The sequence below is a fragment of the Balearica regulorum genome, chromosome 12 (genome assembly GCF_011004875.1).
Source record: "Balearica regulorum gibbericeps isolate bBalReg1 chromosome 12, bBalReg1.pri, whole genome shotgun sequence".
In the NCBI taxonomy this organism is placed as follows: Eukaryota; Metazoa; Chordata; class Aves; order Gruiformes; family Gruidae; genus Balearica; species Balearica regulorum.
The window spans coordinates 5,655,687-5,673,596 of NC_046195.1; the positions used below are offsets into that span (position 1 = coordinate 5,655,687).

At 42.6% G+C, this 17,910-nt stretch overlaps 1 protein-coding gene across 3 annotated transcripts in view; it reads left to right on the forward strand.

The window, feature by feature from the left end:
* RORA (RAR related orphan receptor A) overlaps positions 1-17,910 on the forward strand; it is a 376,296-nt gene that overhangs the window by 293,725 nt on the left and 64,661 nt on the right. The window contains exon 1 of one of the 3 annotated variants that reach the window (XM_075764656.1): positions 10,839-11,080. The exons of 1 other annotated variant lie outside the window; for it this stretch is intronic. In XM_075764656.1, coding sequence (XP_075620771.1) covers positions 11,050-11,080 — 31 coding nt within the window. In that variant the 5' untranslated portion in view covers positions 10,839-11,049. Of the gene's footprint in view, positions 1-10,838; positions 11,081-17,910 lie in introns of those variants that run through there. One more of the 3 variants, XM_075764655.1, reaches the window with a different exon arrangement.

Consider the following 17,910-nt stretch of genomic DNA (forward strand, 5'->3'; position numbering starts at 1 on the left):
AGGCTTTGTTCATCGTGCCTTCTGAACAAAGTGGCTTGCGGCCCTGAGGAGCACAAGGCACTCATTCACCGGGAGGGGTTACTGCTCCCTTAACCATTCTCCTCAGAGATCTTAAGAAGTTTCTGGAGGCTAATTCATACATGTAATTTCTCTCCTTTTCCTAGGGGACTTCAAGACCCCGGCTGTGTAAGCATGCAAAGATACTGAGTACTCAGAATTACCTCAATTTTTCCCTCCTTGTGTTGTGGAAAAATGCAGTTCCAAAATCAAATATAGTTACCATCACTTAATAGGCTGGCCCTACCAGCAAGGTTTGGGGACCCTTGCTGTTGGATCTATAGCATACTGCAGAACATTAACAGACTGTCTTTACCACAGGCACTGATACATTCCTAACATGAGGGCAACTGCATATTCTTGCTAGTTTTTGGAAATGTCTCTTCTGTCCTCTGCATTGATGAGCATTCCTGTAGTACTCTTGATTTTGAGTACAGAGCTTTCAAGGTTCCGTTAGTGCCAGCTCCCATTTGCTACTTGTCTCCTTTTCACTTCAATACTGGATGGAAATACAGCAGATGTATCATAGACACTGAGGAGAGTCAAGAAGCTGTCACAGAATGCTGTATTTTCTCATTCTCTCAAAACTGAAGCTCAGAAAGAGTTGTCTAGTGTTTTATGTTGTTTGGAAACATGCTACAGGAAAATATAATCTTTAAGTAATTGCTTCTATCAGAATACCCTTTGATTTTTACCATACATCTCTTCTGTATGATTTTTCAAAATTATTAAGCAGAAGGTTGTGAAGAAAAAATGATGATGATTTTCTGGGTAAAAATAGCGTGACTCCTCTCCATTTTTCACATTGAGGTAGGTTGCCCTACCTTAGCAATTTCACATCAGTAGTTCTCCTCCTATTTGATAGCAATTTCTGTTCGTTTTGTATTGTATTAACTATCTTTAGCAGTGCTTCAGAAGCTTCCCCCTTCAGCATTTTGGTGCAAACCTCATCAATATCTCTGAGCTTCAGTTCTTATTCACCTCCTTTTGAAGTTTTCTTCAGTTCTTTTATTAGAAGTGATCCAGGTTCCATTCATCTCGCCTTTGTTAAAAAATGGTGTCATCTGTTCATTCAGCACGTTGCAGCCATTTAGTCGAGCTCATTTCCATCCCTCATCTGGCTTTACCTCAGCAGTGGGCAGTCTGTCACTTTGTCTTTGAGCAACGAATTACAGAGGTGGTTCTCGTTGCTATAATTCTGGTGATGCCATAGAGAAATTTAACATACCTTGATCTTGTTCGGCCTTTTTCAACTTTCACTTTTTATTGCTATACCTCCTATTTCTTCTAGTAATTATTTTCTTCAGTTTTTTTATTCTTTGGCATGTCTTTCATTTTTCATACCCCAGCTCATGCGCCTCTGAGTTTCACTTGGCAATTACTCCTCTGTCCCAGGTATTGCAGAACACCTAGTTCTTTTATACGCAGGCCAGAGAAGAGCAGTGCTCCCACACACTGGATCAGTGCTGTTTGCCCCAAAAGTGTGAGCGACCCCCTTGGTTTCGGCAGGACTGCTCAGATGTGTACTGGAGGCAAGGTTTGGCCCGCTCTATATATGGTGGATCTTCCTGTAGCTGTCATGCACCTTCATGTGGATTGTGTAACTGTAATAGGCTTGTTGAACAGATGTAAAGTATAACAGCTCTGATGATGCACTTGAACTGAAAATACAAATCAATTTCAGTTGTTCATGCTAGTGAGCAGATAAATGACTGTCTTAAAATAGTAAAAATACTATTTTAGGGAAGCAGTTTCCATTCAGTAAAAAAAGTGCTTTTTGTCCTTCAGCTAAAAATTAATAGAATGATTAAAAGCAGCAGATACCTTTTTTAAATTATTGGACACTTAAAAAAACCCCACCAATCTGTATTGAAATCCAAGCGTCTCTTCTGCTCATTGTAGCTTGTAAAGTACATACTTGCAATACGTTTGCTTTAGAGTCAAGAAGTTGCATTTTAATAACTGGGGTATGTGTTAAAACCTGACTGCAGATGTGCGCTGAACAACAGCTGCCATGTGCTAGAGGTAACCTCTCCATCTATAGCAGCCTTAAAGTAAAGATTAACGGTGTCTTAAATTAGCCTTGATTCTATTAGAAATGTCCCTCATAATTCATGCTCTGGAAAGGGATATGGGGAAAGAATGTCATAATGTTTCCCTGTTCTTTGACAAGCCCTTCAGTAGCCCTGTCAAAGATCCTTTAAAATTGAATCGCAATAATCAGAAATGATGTGCTTATGTGAAAAATGCTCGGCGGATTCTTTTCTGTAAGATGAGTGTATGCTAATGAGTTTTAAATTATGAGTTTAAAATTATTCTTATCAAGCAAGTGGCATGTAGTAGCTCAGATTAAATTACTAAGATAGAAAATGAGAAGGTTTCTAAATCCTTTACCTGTTTTGCTTTCTAAATAGGATAAAAAATGCTGTCTCGAGCTAAATTAATACAAATGCAGGTTATAAAACCAGGTTTTATATGAGGCAATAGATCATTCCCTATAGGTGGTCTGCCCTATATGCTCTGCTTTGTAATCAAATTCATCAGCTTAGAATACTGCTCTCCCCCTTTTTAAAGTAAAGGATGGTACTGTGCAGATGTTCTCCTCTCTGAACTTGGTGATTATTACCAAAACAATGCTCTCAAATAATTACCTTCCTGAGTGAATCATCTTCTTATTTTGCTTCTACTGAAGTCTAATATCCTTCAACAGTGTCGCTTTATCATGTCTGATAATCAGAATTATGCAAAGGAATTATCTGTATGGATTTCATGCCCAGGAACTGTATCATTGTTTATTTATCACTCTGAGTAGATATGCAGTGTTTTGTTTGTTTGAAGTACAATAGTTGAGGCTGTATTGACTTTTGAAAATAGATCGTTAAAGTTTATGTTAGCCTTAAAGTTGAAGCCTTAAAAGCCGTAATAAGCTGCCATTTATTTTTCACTAACAGCATCAGAAGTAATGAATTTTCTTTGATAACGTTAAGAACATAATGGTGCCGTGGGGGAGGACATCTGGAGTGAAGGCTGCTGGAGTGGCTCTTAAGTTTCATTAGAACAATAGCATTTGATCTGTAAATAACAGTTTGCCAGCTACTGTCAGAATACCAAGAAGTGAGAAATGAGAGAATTAACAGTGATCTACCAGTACGTGATCAGAGGGTATGCTAGACCATTTCTGTTCTGGAGCTCAGTATTAATCTGAGGAGGAACTGGAGAAAATGTGATATGCACAGTATTTAAGACCTGTCTGTTAAGTATTATGCTGGAAAGGAGGGAGGCAGACAAGCTTAGAAGCCCACGTAAGCTGTGGCTTGAAGACTAATTCTGGAGAGAGGCCTAACTCAGAACTTTAATTGTCTTAGAAGGCATGTGTGGTTCTAAGCTCGTGTTTTGCATTGAGACGTAGAAAATGTACCAGATCTTAAAATTTGTCTCATAATAGCACAAACAGTTTCCAGTGCAAAGCTGTATAAATAATGTATATGCTCACAGGAGCAGGAAATAAGCTGCTGATCAGATAATGTCAACTTAGATGAATCCTGTCCTGAAAGCTGTACTTTAAATGTGAGCAATAAAAGCACTATTGACATGTGGCACTACTGACTAAAACACCAATAGATGTAAAAAGAGTATTTCATAATGCAGAATCATTGCTTGGTTTGCTTGACTGGACAGATGTTTTTCCATGAAAGAAAAATAATTTTCCTATTAGTTCTCTGAATGCCCAGGACAGCTTATTTGTCCCACTAAAGCTCACACTCTTAATCACATTCTTGAAAACGGGGAAAATTTGCTTGCTGGCCTTGTCTAGTATAAGAGGGAGTCTTGACCTGGGCATGACCTGAAACAATTTAAATGTTGGTATACTTAGAGTTTTGCTTGGGTTAATTTTGTTCAGTCTGGAAGTGGGTGCAGGGCAAATTCAATACATGAAGCATCCTGATCCTTACCCCTTAGCTCCATATGTGAGACTGCTTCCGTGATTCTCTGGAAACTATGACTTAGATACATTTTCCAGAGTTTATAGGCAGAAGGGACACTTTTGTTTGGTTGTTTGTAGACTGCAGACTCTTACATTTCTCTGGTTTTTCTTAAGCATAGTTGAAGTATTCTGTCGGTCAACAGATTAGAGCGTGTGCCATAAGCAGAGAGGAAATAAAAGAGGCTGAAGTGCTAATAATGTTCTAGGCATGTGCAGTGGCAGAGGATCCACTGGGATATGTCCATATCATCTGGACTGTTGAACCATTGCTCAGGAAAATGCCAGAAAACAAGTAGGTTTCTTTGTGATGCTGCACCTGGCCAGACACATTTGTGAGGAAGATTCTGAGAAAGAAACCTGTATCACTTCATCTTGTGCACTGCTCACTACTACCCTTTCTCCTGCCTTGGCCATCCCTGATGATTCAGAAGAGGGCAGAAATAGAAACCCAAGGATTAAAGAAACGGAACACCACCATTTGATCAATATGCCTCAGGAAAAAAACCTGTCGCTTATCCCTGGTACATAACTGGCTGAAGACCTGAAGCCAGTGGTCAGGTCGGTCATAAATTTGCTGGGGGAAGCAACACTTCAGTTGTTAACTGAGCAGCTTTGCAAGGGCTGTTTCTGTGCTACTGAAGCCTGAACATAAGCTGCTAAGGAGTGAAAGGACTTTTGAAGATTCCAAAATATGTTGGAGATGTTTTACTACAACCAATGTGACTCTCTTTGAGTAGGTTTATTGGCAAAGGCAGTTCTTTGGAGAACCTGTTTATGCCAAAAAATTATTATTAGATGATGATGAACCTTAAGCAAGGGTCTAACAATTGCTTCTTTGAGGATAGCCACTACCTTACTGTTCTTCATGCTACTGACAATCATCTCAACAGTAGGTTTTACACCATCCATTGACTTTTCCCCACCAAAGGGGATATACCTGAGCAATACACAGCTGCAGTTTTTGGCAAGCAACACCGGCCAAGAACAGACAGGTAAGATTATGCGTGAAAAAGAGAGCTCTAACAGCTTTTGAACAAGTCCTGCTTTTTGGCAGTATTAATGTTAGGACATTGTAGAAAGATGTGGTGATGTGATCTAAGACAACTTCAAAACTGTATAGACGAGAATCTCTGAGATCAAGCAGAGACTCAGCAGTGGCAGCGTGATCAGTAATCCAATACCAGTCACTTCATAACCTCATTTTAGGCGTAGAGAAGAGAGGGATGCTACTAAGTCCAGTTTGGTCTGTTTCTTGTCATCTTTTCATGAACCCACTTGCAGTTGGTGGCAGATGATGAATTGGCCATAATCTCAACTTTCTAATCCTTTTAATTCCAAAGTGTACTGCTGTTACCTTACATTTTGAAAAGCAGCAAATATGCTATCATTTCAAGGGATTTCAAGGTCAGAGGAAACTGGATGACAATCCAGTTGACAGATCTGTAAAATCTTTTACTGCCAGCAGCATAGCTAGCTGATATTAATGACTTTGGACTTACCTTTCATCCAGATGAACCCCAAAACATTTTGTCAACTCGTCCTTCATTTCACCAGGTGCAGAACTGTAGCAGCTGTTTGGCAAAGCATAGCACCCAGTTCAACAGTTGTGGATAGCAATGTACTTAATTGGAAGTTGTGGGGTAGTTTATAAAATGGCTTGATTAAGACGTATAGCTGCAGGCCCACGCTGCACAAAAGCACACCTCCTCAGCAAGAATTTAAGAAGGCATTTTGTCTGAAGCAAAATGGTATGATTGCAGGGTCAGCATAGTAGCAGTTTTAAATAGATGAAAAAGGGGCAACTTAATGAGGACAACCGCAGTTACATTCATCTTCGACAGTGTGCTACTTGGAGGGCTAGAAATAAATGAAGATTAAAATACCATTAAATCTAGAGGGGGCAAATGTGTTAAGGAACAATAATTTTCTTTTTGCGGGTGTTGCGTATGCCAATTAGAAACCCCCTTAAAGAGTGTTTGCCAATAGGGTGGGCAGAATTGTGATTTGTATTTTGAAGATTATTTAGAGCTGCAGTTTTCCTACACTTTGTTTTGGATGTATTTAGTAAACAAGGCTGTTGTGACGGCTGCACTTGCGTGGTTTCACCTGTGATTGTTGCGTCAGAAGCCAAAAAGGCAACAGCACAGCTTTTCAATGCTTGGAACTTGTGTGTTTTAAAATATTGTTGCTTCTAGAGCTGCATCCCTAATATGAGCTGGGAGCTGAACACTCCACCTGACATTAGGACGTCTGATTGGGCTGCAGTTGGAGAGAGGCTTTGCTTTCAGCATCACCTGCTTTTTCCCATTTACCAGGTAGCTGCTGTCACCTTCTCTGGGCAGGGTTTAACTCCTCAGAGGAGCTGTTTAAATGTTGATAAGAAATGAATTTTCCATAGGTGTTTGAAGTAGTGAGAAATACTTGAACCTTTCTGAATGTTACTGCTATCTTATTTGACTCAACGTAATATTTTCTAAACATTTTAAAGAACTTCTTTCATTAAAAGCATATGAAAACTTAAAAAAAATTAAAAACATGCATGATTATGTAATTTATACTGATAGTCTAAGGCCTTTTTTAAAGAGAAAACGTATGTGGACAACGTAGCTCTAGGTCATTTGAACAAAGTAAAGAAGCTGTCTCTGCTAAAACTGAAAATATGGAGGCCCTGGACAATTTATTGAAGTGTTTTAATACCACATTTCTTTTCCACTAAGTAAAGTTTTCATCTCCGTGGGAAAATGCAGCATGCAGTCATTTCCCTGCAAGAGGATTTGCACGCACTTGTGTATGTCACAGTGACAGAGTGAGCAGTGGGTAAATGTTGTACCTCATAGTGGTTTAACAACTACAGCTTCATAACAACCCTGTGTGGTTATAGCTCCTTCTGACAGCGGGTTATTACATGGCACGTTTTCTTCTTCTAAGAGCATTTTTTCCTCTGTGCTATATAGGGAAGGTACGTGGTGGTTGCATCCTGTATTTATTGTTAAAATCTTAAATTTGAGTGATAAGGAGGTCTCGAAATTTTTCCTGAATTAAGCCTAACCGTGCAGTTTTGCTTAGGCAAGAATGCAAGACATGACCCAACAGTCTGCAGAAATGCTCTCCACTCGTGCTCCAAGTTAGGACAACATAAACATCCTTCTTTAGTTGCATTTAAACTACTTCTGTTTGGGGATGTCTTTGAACAAGTAGTTAGGAGTAGTTATTGGTTCATCTTGGAAGCTGAATGTATTACTTTGCTCAGTAGGTTTAAAAAGAGGTGGAGGGTGAGAGCTTTTCAATATTTTCTGTCCTGTGCTTAGAATATGCAATTAAATACTGGTTTCCTGATTACTAGTGCTAATAGCCATCATAGGTGTTTTCCCTTTCTCTGTTAGCAGTGTAACACTTTTTTTTTTCTGTGTAGCAGAGGTTGAAAAGGTTGCTAAAAACAGTTGTTTCCCTCTGATTGTTGTGGAGGCTTGTGGTTAGGCTAACAAGGTGAACACCTTTTATATCGATATGACACAGAACAATACCTGATAAGGTTACACAATATGTTAACGTCTTTAAACTAGCAATCTAACATTTCTAGTTCCTGGATGTTTGAGTGTGGTTAGAATTTAAGTTTACACCGTAGCAGACCCTTAGCGCTGACGGCTTCCCTTGGTTGTGGCGGGCCTCGGGACTGGCACATCAAAGGCAGGCGAGAGTGCAACCGCCTCGACTCTTTTTTATCTGTTGCGAAAGGGCAGGAGCGCATCTCGCATCCTCCTGGCCCCCCGCGCAGTGCTAGCTGTTTCATGAGGGGTCTACCACACGGAGGAGCACACCGCGCCTCTGCGGAGCCGCTACCCTGTACCGGTCGGGTGCTGGCCGCGTGGGAGCCAGGCGCTGCGCCCTGATGGCGGGCACCAGGCAGCCTGGCCCCCCACCAGCGACGAGTCTGAAATGCAAATTCCCGTTTTGCAAAAATGGCCACATTTGGGAGCCACAGACAAGCTGGAGTTCGGTTTTGGAACCACCTGTGTCTGGGGACACGTGCATAATTGGGAGACATGCCGTGCCCCCTGTGAAGGGAGCAATGGTGACTTGGATGTTGAGTAGCAGGCCCAGCTGCCCCTCTGGGACGTACTGCTATCTTTTCTGAAGAAAAGGTGGCGCAAAGGATGAATGCGTGCTGTGGTCAGGGTCTACTTTGCAGGCCGCTAATTAGTCCGAACCTTTAACACATAGATGTGACGCCTTCAGGAGGTCTTTGGATGCAGAAATCGAGGAATGAATTGGGTGTAACCTGAGGTGTATTTCTCACTCCTATGAAGAGTATACAGTCTTGTGGTGATTTACAGGTATTTATCAAATGCTTACGTAATAAGCACAATAGAGTACAAGCTTCTGGAAAATAGGAAGCATTCAAACAAGTCTCATGAAACCCTGCTGTACAAACCAGGGAGAGCCAATTGCGTGTCGAGTAAACTGTAATACTGAGCTAAGTATTGTTTGACTGGCACATTGTATTGTCATGGATGTGTGTGAACTCAAGTGAGACTTTCAGTATTGCAATAGTTTGGTAAACTGGGAGAAAATGGATTTTGAATTGAATTTTCATAATGAGGTCAAATGAAGTCAGAACACTAAAGTGCAAATGGGCGCGTTTATACATCCAGAAGCAGTCAGCAGATGGCTTTAGATGGGGTATTGATAACAAGTAATAGACTATTTTAAGTATGCTCTTCTCACTTAAAATGTCTGATGACCAATCTTCTACAATTTTATGAGGCAACTGCTGTAAGGCATTTGTAAGAATGCAAAATCTGTGTGGCCTCCTTATTACTGAGGCCGTTTAGCACATCAGTTGTCATTCCAGATTACCAGTTGCGTTTCATTTGGACTGGAAACAAATACAGATCGGTAATAATGTAATGCTGTGTACCTTAAGGTTAAATGTCTGACAAGACAGCTAGCGCTAATGGACTGTGATGGTTTTTAAGCCATAGGTCTGACATTACTTGCTGTGTCAGAGAGAAATGTTTACAACGATCTGACTCCACATTGCAGTACATTAAGACATCATTCCTTTCTCTTGTGCATGCTGCAAGTTTTCTGACTGCATGTGAATTCCGTGGCAGCAGCTGGCCCACAGGTAAAAGCAGCATTTTCCAGGTTCTGAAGAGCTCTGAACACCACTGTCAGTGGCATTTGATTCAGTCCAGGATGTCCTGTAACGTTTCTGTTCAGTATATCACAACTTTAAAACATGTCCTGTGGATAAAACTCCATGAACACAAACCCATCTGGGACCAGATCTGCCACTGTAACTTTTCTGAGTGGTATCTCACTACACTTGTAGTGCTATTGGTAGGACTGGCTTAATGTAAGGATGACAAGCCCAGACCAAAAACTTTATGCCAAAGATATCTGCTAAATTTACACTACTGCACCAGCTTAGCTCTTGTAATTTTTTTTAAATAAGGAAAATTTAGAACAATATTTTGCATTAATGGGACTTGAATGACTAGACTGATAAATGGTAAGTACACCAGGATTGCTTCTACTCATGTTTAAATAATATCATAGTGTATTAAGAACTCATTAAAGAAAAAGGTAAGAATTAGCCATTAGGGGCCATTTAATAACAGGTCGTTTCAGTGTCCTCATCTTATAGAGGCTTTATTCTAAATGTAGGGCTTTGTTTCAAATAGTAAGATGCTTCCTCTGGCTTCTGTTTATCTATTTTCCTCGTCTTGTTTTCATTAAATGCTTATACTTCCGATTAAATTATTACAAAATGCTTTATTTGTCCCTTATTAAATAGCTGGTAATGCATCAATGCTTTTCTGCAGTTTTATACTTTGTGACACTCTGTGCCGGTGGCTAAGACAGGAATTGGAAAAAATACTGGTTTTGTTAATGCAATTTTCACCAAAGTGGGGGGGGGGGGGGGGTGTGTTTCATAGGTTGGATTTTTTTTTTCTGTGTTCAGTCTTGTGCTGTCCCTCTTGTAGTGTGGATGTGTGTATATCAATGATGCAAAACTTCATCTTGCAAACTGACAGTACGTTGACAGCTGATGCTATAGAGTATATGAAAACAACTCCAGCAGTGGTATAATGCTTGATGCGTTTCGAGTAAGTCCGAAGAGAATATGAACCCCCCACCGGACACATTTAAAATGTAAATGCTGTTCTGCTTGATCATCAACAACCATTAAGTGTATAGTTACGTTATGCCAAGATAGGTAAAAAAATAACCGTAGTGAAGCTCTGAAACAACACTTACAAATCCTTCAGCGGAGGAGGGGAAAAAAAAGTGAACTTAGCCGAGGATGAGGACAAAAAGGGAAGCAAGCTGATGGCGCCTGGACTCAGGTACCGGCTATTTCAGAAGCGGTGCTGGTTATCGCCCGCTCTGTTACGCGCAGCCCAGCCCCTCCGTTCCCTTCCACTCGAATTCATTCACCCAAACCCGAGCAGCTGCGCCCTCAGTTACCCAGCGGCCGGGAACAGCCGCCCCGGGGCGGGTTACGGGGCCGTTCACCCGCGAACGGGACCGCGCGGCACCTGCCGCGCCCGCCGCCTCCCCGGGGCCGCGGCGGCCCCCCCCCCCCCCCGGCTGACAGCGGGCGCGGCGCTCCCGCGGAGCCAGAGGGCCCGGGGCGGGCGCGGGAGGGCGGCGAGGCGGCAGCCGGCGGAGCGCCCGGCAGGGGCGGCGCTGCCGGGCTGGGCTCGCCCCATGACTGGCCGCCCGTGCCGCCCCTCGGCGCCGGCAGGGGAGGGGACGGAGCGAGCGGTGTAAACAAGGCGGGGGGCCGGGGCTGGCTTGATGTCAGCGGGTCACATGGAGCCTCATATGGGCCGGGGGATGGCGGCGCGGCGCGGCTCTCCGCTGGCAGGCGGCGGCGGCTGCTGCTGAGGCGGTGGCGGCGGCGGTGGCGGTTCACGCCGAGGGCCCGGCCCATCCCGCCTCTCCTCCACGCCTTCCTGCCTGCCGCGCTCCGCTCCCCGCCGCTTCGCCCCTGACAAATGATGTGTTTTGTGCTCGCCGCGATGAAAGGTAGGCGCAGCCCGTGGGAGCCGCCGCGCCGTGCCGTGCCGCGGGGAAAGGGGGGACCCCGGCCCGGGAGCGGCGGGGCCGGCTGGAGTTACGGTGCTCCGTGGCCTCCCCTCTCCCTGCGCCGGTGCCACCGCTCGTCGTCCCGCTCGGCCCCGGGCGGCCCGCGGGAGCCCCGGGCCGGGGGGCGGCGCTGCCGGTGCCTGCCCCGCGAGCTGCCGCCGGTGTGGGTACCCGGCCGGGCGGCCGCTGGAGCTGCGGGTGGTTTTTAGGAGCCCTCGGAGGGATGGGGCGGCTCAGTCGTTCCCGTGAGCGCCGGGCAGCGTCCGGGACTCCCGCCGCTGCACTGCCGCGGTGCATGGGGTGCAGGCGGCCGGGCAGGAGCGGAGCGGTGACCCCGCGGAGCCGCTGCACTTTACGCTGTCGCGTCCGAGTTAGAGGGTAAGAGATAGCTTACCTACCGACACGCTTTTCGGAGGGAGAGGTTACGGTTAATGTCGTTGGAGACGAGCTGCCTGATCTTTCTGCGAACCCTCGTAGAAAACACGTACTGTAAAATCTGCCTCTAGCAAAGGGGAAAAGAACGTGCGGCATCCTGTAGGTAGCTGATGGGGCTAAAATGCCCTTTTAAGAGAGATTTGCTCGCTTTTAAAAGGTTTTGGAATAAAAGGAAAAGTCAGAGCTACTTAGTGCTCTTTTTTTAAAAAAAACCTGGTTTTCTTTGCTTGCCGATCCGAGTCCTTAATGAGGGGCAATGTCAGACTGAGGAGAGTCAAACGAAGTTTTTGATGAGCAATCAAAAGTTTAGATGTACGTTTTCAGTCTTCCCTGTTTCCTAATAAAATAAGGTCCACGGTAGAACTTTGTATCCCAGCATTTTTAAAGTCATAGTTGTTTAAAAAAACCCCACAAACAAAAACCTAAACCCAGTAACTAATTTTTTAAAATATGATATTCTTTCATAGTAATCTGAAGAGTATCACTGTTAATGTTTTAATTTCATGCCCCCCGCTGAAATACTAAACCTGTACACTTTCAAATATTTTCGTGTATTTTGTAGGTAAAGTTTTTATTTTTAAAAAAGTAATTACTTGGAAAAAGAAGATTGAATCCTGCTTCAGCTAGAGACCATTTCCTTTCTTTTTCCACTTTGCAAGAGCAGTAGGTAACACACATCAATAGCAGCGTAGTGTTGGAGGCACAGTAATTTTTGATTACTAGGTTTTCTTTTCTTCTTGGAGAGAAACCTATGTGGATAAAAAGAAAAGCGCTATATTCATTAATCATTAGCCACGCTGAATGTATTTGGCAAGAAAATGTAATTGGGTTGATTCAAATACTTGCATCTGTAACAAAAGTGAATGTGGGTTTTTTAAAGTGGGAACTACGTGGATGTTTTAACAGTCCCTTAGAATTCTACATTTTCTGATAAGATAGTTTTTCAGCATATCCCTCACAAGCCTGTTAGAACTATGAAATCAAATAAACAGTTGTTTTTAAAAAGAAAAGAAGGAAAGTACACAAGTTAAAAAAAACCTTGGAGGATGTAATTGCCTTGTATGCTTCTGGACAGAGACTTAAGGTTGTGTTGTAAAAGAGCAGGCAGATGATTTTCAGCAACTCAACTTGGAAATATTTTTTTTAATCTCTTGGGAGTTTCATTTAAAGCAATTTCCACACTGATGTAACATCTTGGCAGAGCCCAGCTTTTGGGTTTTAAAGCATAATTCTTAATGGCTTTATTATCAAAATATTTAGGTCTCTGTACTTTTTACAGAATGCTTCTAGGTACTTTTCATTCATGTTTCATAATGTTTAGTTTTCTAGTGCATTGAAAAACTTTCCTGGTTTCTTATTCTTTCTGTAATTTGCTGGAGAGGGTTTAGCTGAAGGAAATGTGTTATCGTTTGTCTCTGACTGCCGTGAAATAATAGATCTGCAATCCAATATTGTGATTTGAGAGAAGTAGACCAGTAGTATAGGGAATGTAGTTTCATATAAGCTCAAAGGCACAAGGGAAAAATGTAAAACGTGTAGATGAATATTTTATTTATTCTTGGTGCTGTAATGGCAGCTTTTGGGGCTTCTGATCTTTTGCAGTTCTGAAGTTAAAGTGCAGAAAGTTACGGTCTGCAGGAGAATATGGGATGTTACAGATTTCCATATTGGATTTTTCTCTTTTTTTTAAGTGAAAAATAAGAGTATTAATTCCTTTCCTGTTGCTGTTCAGGTAGCCCAAAGTGATACCACGTGAAATTAATTTTCAACTCGTATTTTTTTATGCAATGTGATGTGCTGGCAAACGTGCTTTCTTTCATTTTGAAAAGTCTTCAGACTTCCAGATTATGTACAGGTTTGAATGAGTGAAGATTTTGGCCAGCTGTCAGCACATTGATAGCTGCGCTAGTACACTTAAAGAGCTGGAAAACAGACTAGTCCAATGAAGTGGCTGGATGTGTCCTTAAGACAGGCTGCGTGATAAAAAATGTAGCTTTCTGGTTTCGAGCAGAGAGGAAAGAGGGGTTTTTTTTCTATCTATTTCTAAGAAAATAGTGGTGAAATATCAAAGTATGTAATGACTAAGTATTTTGTAGATTGATGGGCTTCTAAAATTATTTATCAACTGTTGTGAGTCTGTGTAGACAATTCAGGAAGCCTTGCATTCTTAGTTTATAATATATGCAAGCCAGTTAACTGGCCGATAGCTTTAAGTGAGAGTGCAACTTCATGTGCTTACCAGTAAATATTTGCAAAGACATCAGATAATTTCGCTAGTGTTATTTATTGGTATGGTCTTATTCCTGTGTCTTCACTGGCAGAAGCTTCAAGGTTAACCTCAAGGAGAATAGTACTAAGTGCTATAAATTGGTGAGCAAATACTTTGCACTGGAGTAGAAACATGGATTCAGTTGTCATGCCAGTACGTAACTGGAGGTGAGCCTAAGACAGACGGAGCTAGGTTCAGAAGTGTGGTATTTTACCATTTTTGGTACCTACTTTGTAGAGAGACAGGGGTGAATCAGGCCTGGTGTTGGTGAAAGCTGAAGTACTTGTCTTGTACTATCATCAGGTCGAGACAGAAGGGTTCGGTCTACTGATGAGTTTATAAAGTAGGAAAATGAACCTAGCGATAGTTTTACTATCCTTCCTATGGACATTTCTAAATAGAGGTTGGTGGGAAAGTAGACGTAAGTTTTCTAGGCTTTTTCTACTGCATGTATTTACCGTTAAGGCAGGATTTGAGCTGCTAATCCTGACTTTTGCTGTGTGGACATCAGCAAAATTGCATCTCTTGCTGTTTTGTGGAGGGTAGACCAGAGCGTAGAATCAGTTTTTACTTAGTTGCAAGGAAAATTGTTTCACTTTGGGGTCTCTGTGCTTGGGTTGTTGGAAGTGTAACAAGTTTTCCAACTGACACTGTCTGTGAATGAAAATTCAGTAATTTAAAAATACCTAAGGAAATAGGTTCTGTTGGTTTCCTTATTAGCGCACATGATTGTTGGATCTTAATGTATTTCTTCTGCCTACCCAGACTGCGGTGGGGCAGATAAGCAGGATTTCCCTTGCCGCCTGGCTGTAGCGCTGAAGGGAGCGTGCTTTACTTGCAGCGACCTCCACGCTCCAGACTTGGCAGAGCCGGGTGGCTCGTAGGCCAGCCGGCCGGGGATTTATGCAGTGCTGCTTACTGCGGGTGAGCTTTTCTGAGTTTGTCAAGCCTGACCTTTTGACGTGTTTTTTGTCATGTGTCTTGGCACCAACCTGCCAGCACGCTTGTAATTACTCTGTGTTTCTCACCAGTAAACAACTGCCTATGGAAAGATACATTGCCATAGGTTTTAAAAAAAAAAAAAGGTTGCTTCACAAATTGAAGTATGTTTAAATTTGCCTTCACTGTGGTACTATTGAAAGTTAAATCCAATTTAGCAAATACCCTGGTACAGGACTTCTGTTGACTAAATATTAACAGAATCTGGCCTTTGGAATTGCTAGCTGAGAGGCTGTTTTCTTGCTGCTTTAATTTCATACGACTGATCTGAATGACTTACTTGTACCTAAGACATTTGTTGCATCACATTCGCAGGATAAGATTGGTTTGAGGTTTATTGCTGAAATGTACTTTTCAGGCCCTTTGAAAGACTCTCAAGATTTGCAAGTAAGAGAGGAGGAAATCTGTCTTTATGTCTCATTCTGTGATAATCAAAGGCAGTCGCATGCTCTGTACAAGTCTCAGTTGGGCACACTCCTTTGAAGCATGGAGAATCTGTATGTCCTGTTGAAGTCAGCAAGATCTGTGGGTGCTGAACATCTCGCTAGATCAAACTCTAAACTTATGTACAGCTCTTGCCTAGCTAAAATGGTGAGCCTGTTCCAACTGGCTGGCAATGCAACCTTAAAAATAATTCTTCTAGGATAATTCTGAATAATTGGGGCAAAACTGAAGTGGTCTATGGACCCCATGCAAGGACCTTTTTTAAAACATAAAAAAATCCTTGAAGGGATGAGGCTGGGTAGTTAGGCATCGCTGGCGTTCGGGGTGTGGGCTCTGCACAAATATGAAATGTCGTCGCGTTTTATCCAGTGAGCTGATGTTGGGGGGAGAGGGGGGTGGCAGCTGGTTCAGCATGTGATGCAGGGCAATGGTCTGCAGCTTTGCAGCTTGGGTCTGCAGTGGGGAGGTGAATGTTTGTGTTGGCATTTATTAGGTCGGGGAGCAGTGTCTAGAGACCTCGGTCAAGAACTGAGTCCTCTTTATGTCGAGTACTTCCCCAACGTGTATGAAAAAGACTGATTTCTTTACTCATTCACCGTTATAGAGAGCCTTGCATGTTTGGGGTCTTTTTTTAGGATGATATAGCACTCAATTTTAACCTTAAGGGGTTTTAAATCTTTCTTCCTTCTCTTGCCTACAATACAGTACAGAAACGATCGCTATCATGTACTAATTACTGTCAAGGTTGTTAGTATTTCATCTTCACTACATAGCAGAATTCTAAATGGGTATATTTGTTTCTAAACTATACATGCTAAATAAAAACTGTCAAATCTTTGTGTCTCTCCTGAGTAGATACATGCAACTTTGTCTGACACTGCAATTCTCTATCTAGTATTAGAGGAAGTTGAGATGCAGCACGTTCTTTTTTTTTTTTTTTTTCCTTTGCATTCCCATGAGATGTTTTAGTAGCACACAAAATAACTGCATATGACAAGATTTGTTATTACAGTCAGACTTGAAACATTTTAGAATGTTATTCTGTTTTTTTTTTTATTTGCAGTGAGAGAAAAAATTAAATATTCACCTTTCTTTTATTTATCGGTGAGCTGTAATTTGCAGTTACAGCTGATAACTCCTGAGATCAAGCAAGAAGTAGTTCTGTCCTTTTGTGATTTGTCTTTTCCTTGAGGACTGATAACTAAGGGATATGCACATAACTAATGGTGCAGAAACTATCTTCTAAACCTCTCTTTCCTTTTTGAAGATCAGGTTTTTTTCTCTTTTTTGCAATAAACAGGGGAGGCTTCTGTCCTCCGAGAATAGCTATGATAGGAGAAAAAAGTGACTCTATACAGTGCAGACCTCTCTGCTTGTTGGATGAAAAAAACCCCACAGCCTGAAAAGTTGAAGCAGAAAGCCTTTTTAGGGGATCTGGCGATGGACTTTCTTCTTATGCTTCATATTGTTTTAAAGGGAGCCTTGCCTGTGGTCAACAAAGTCTTTAGTTTGCCCAGGTTTGGGTTTGTTTGGGGTTTTTTTTCCACTTTTCTCGCTAGAGGCATTTCGGCTAAGAAGTTCTGCAAAATATAGGTTGGCAAGCTCAAGGCAGTTTCAGGCTGCTTCCCAGTTGCCTGCACCTTATGTTGAGAACACCAGGGAGTGACTCAGGGCGGCAGTGACTCACGGGGTGTCATGCTGTTCCCCTCTTCAGAGTGGGGGTTAGCTCAGTACGGAGCTTGCTGACAGACTTGGAAAAGTCAGTGCGCTGGAGAGAGCCCCTTGCGGTACTAGCACACTACACTGAGATTGCCTGCTTGCACCAGTTCCCACGCACATTCCCATTTTCATGGAAAAACGTAATTAAATTAGCATTTGCTTCCCTTTTTCTTTTTGGTGTCAGGGGAAGGTGAAGCCTTCGTGCTGGCAGGAGCAAATGGACATCCAGGAAAATCTGAGGCCAGTTTTGTGAACGTTAGGACATCTCTCTTACATCCCACTGCCGTTTGCTTTGTGCATGTGTAGTGTCTGCTCAGAAGCACAAAACTGAAGGTGTTTTTAGCCACGAAGCTGCAGTCTCTGAGATGGCTAATGCTCCTTGCGCTCTTTGGCTGCAGCCTAATGTGAATCTCTGACATTTAAAGCTCTCACAAGTGCAATAGTCCTCCTAAAGAAGTCTAGCCCGCTGCCCTCACCATCAAACAGCCTGTTTCTTCACTACTGTTCGTGAATGCAGCTGTGTGCAGTTTGTCGTCGTGTGAACTTGCAGTGGTCAGCAGCACCCACTGCTGCCACCCTTTAAGGTACAGCCAGGCTCCACTACACTTAAGCAGTTGACTTCAGTACGGTCAGGATTTCACTGTGTTTTTTGTTTTCTTTCCTCTGTGGTGGAGTGATGCAGGACCCATAGCTTGTGGCTCTTCTGTTTGTGCCATTCATTCCAGCCTTTGGGCCTTTTGTCATGCTACATACGTAGCCATCTAGGCTAAAATCAATGTCAAGAGAGGTATAATCATCCTGGCTTTCATTTTAAGAGCATTTATCTCAAAGCTTAATTAAAGCTACTTGGATGTAAATAAGTCTAACCTCTTCACTTCTGAACAATGCAAATAGAATAGTCAGC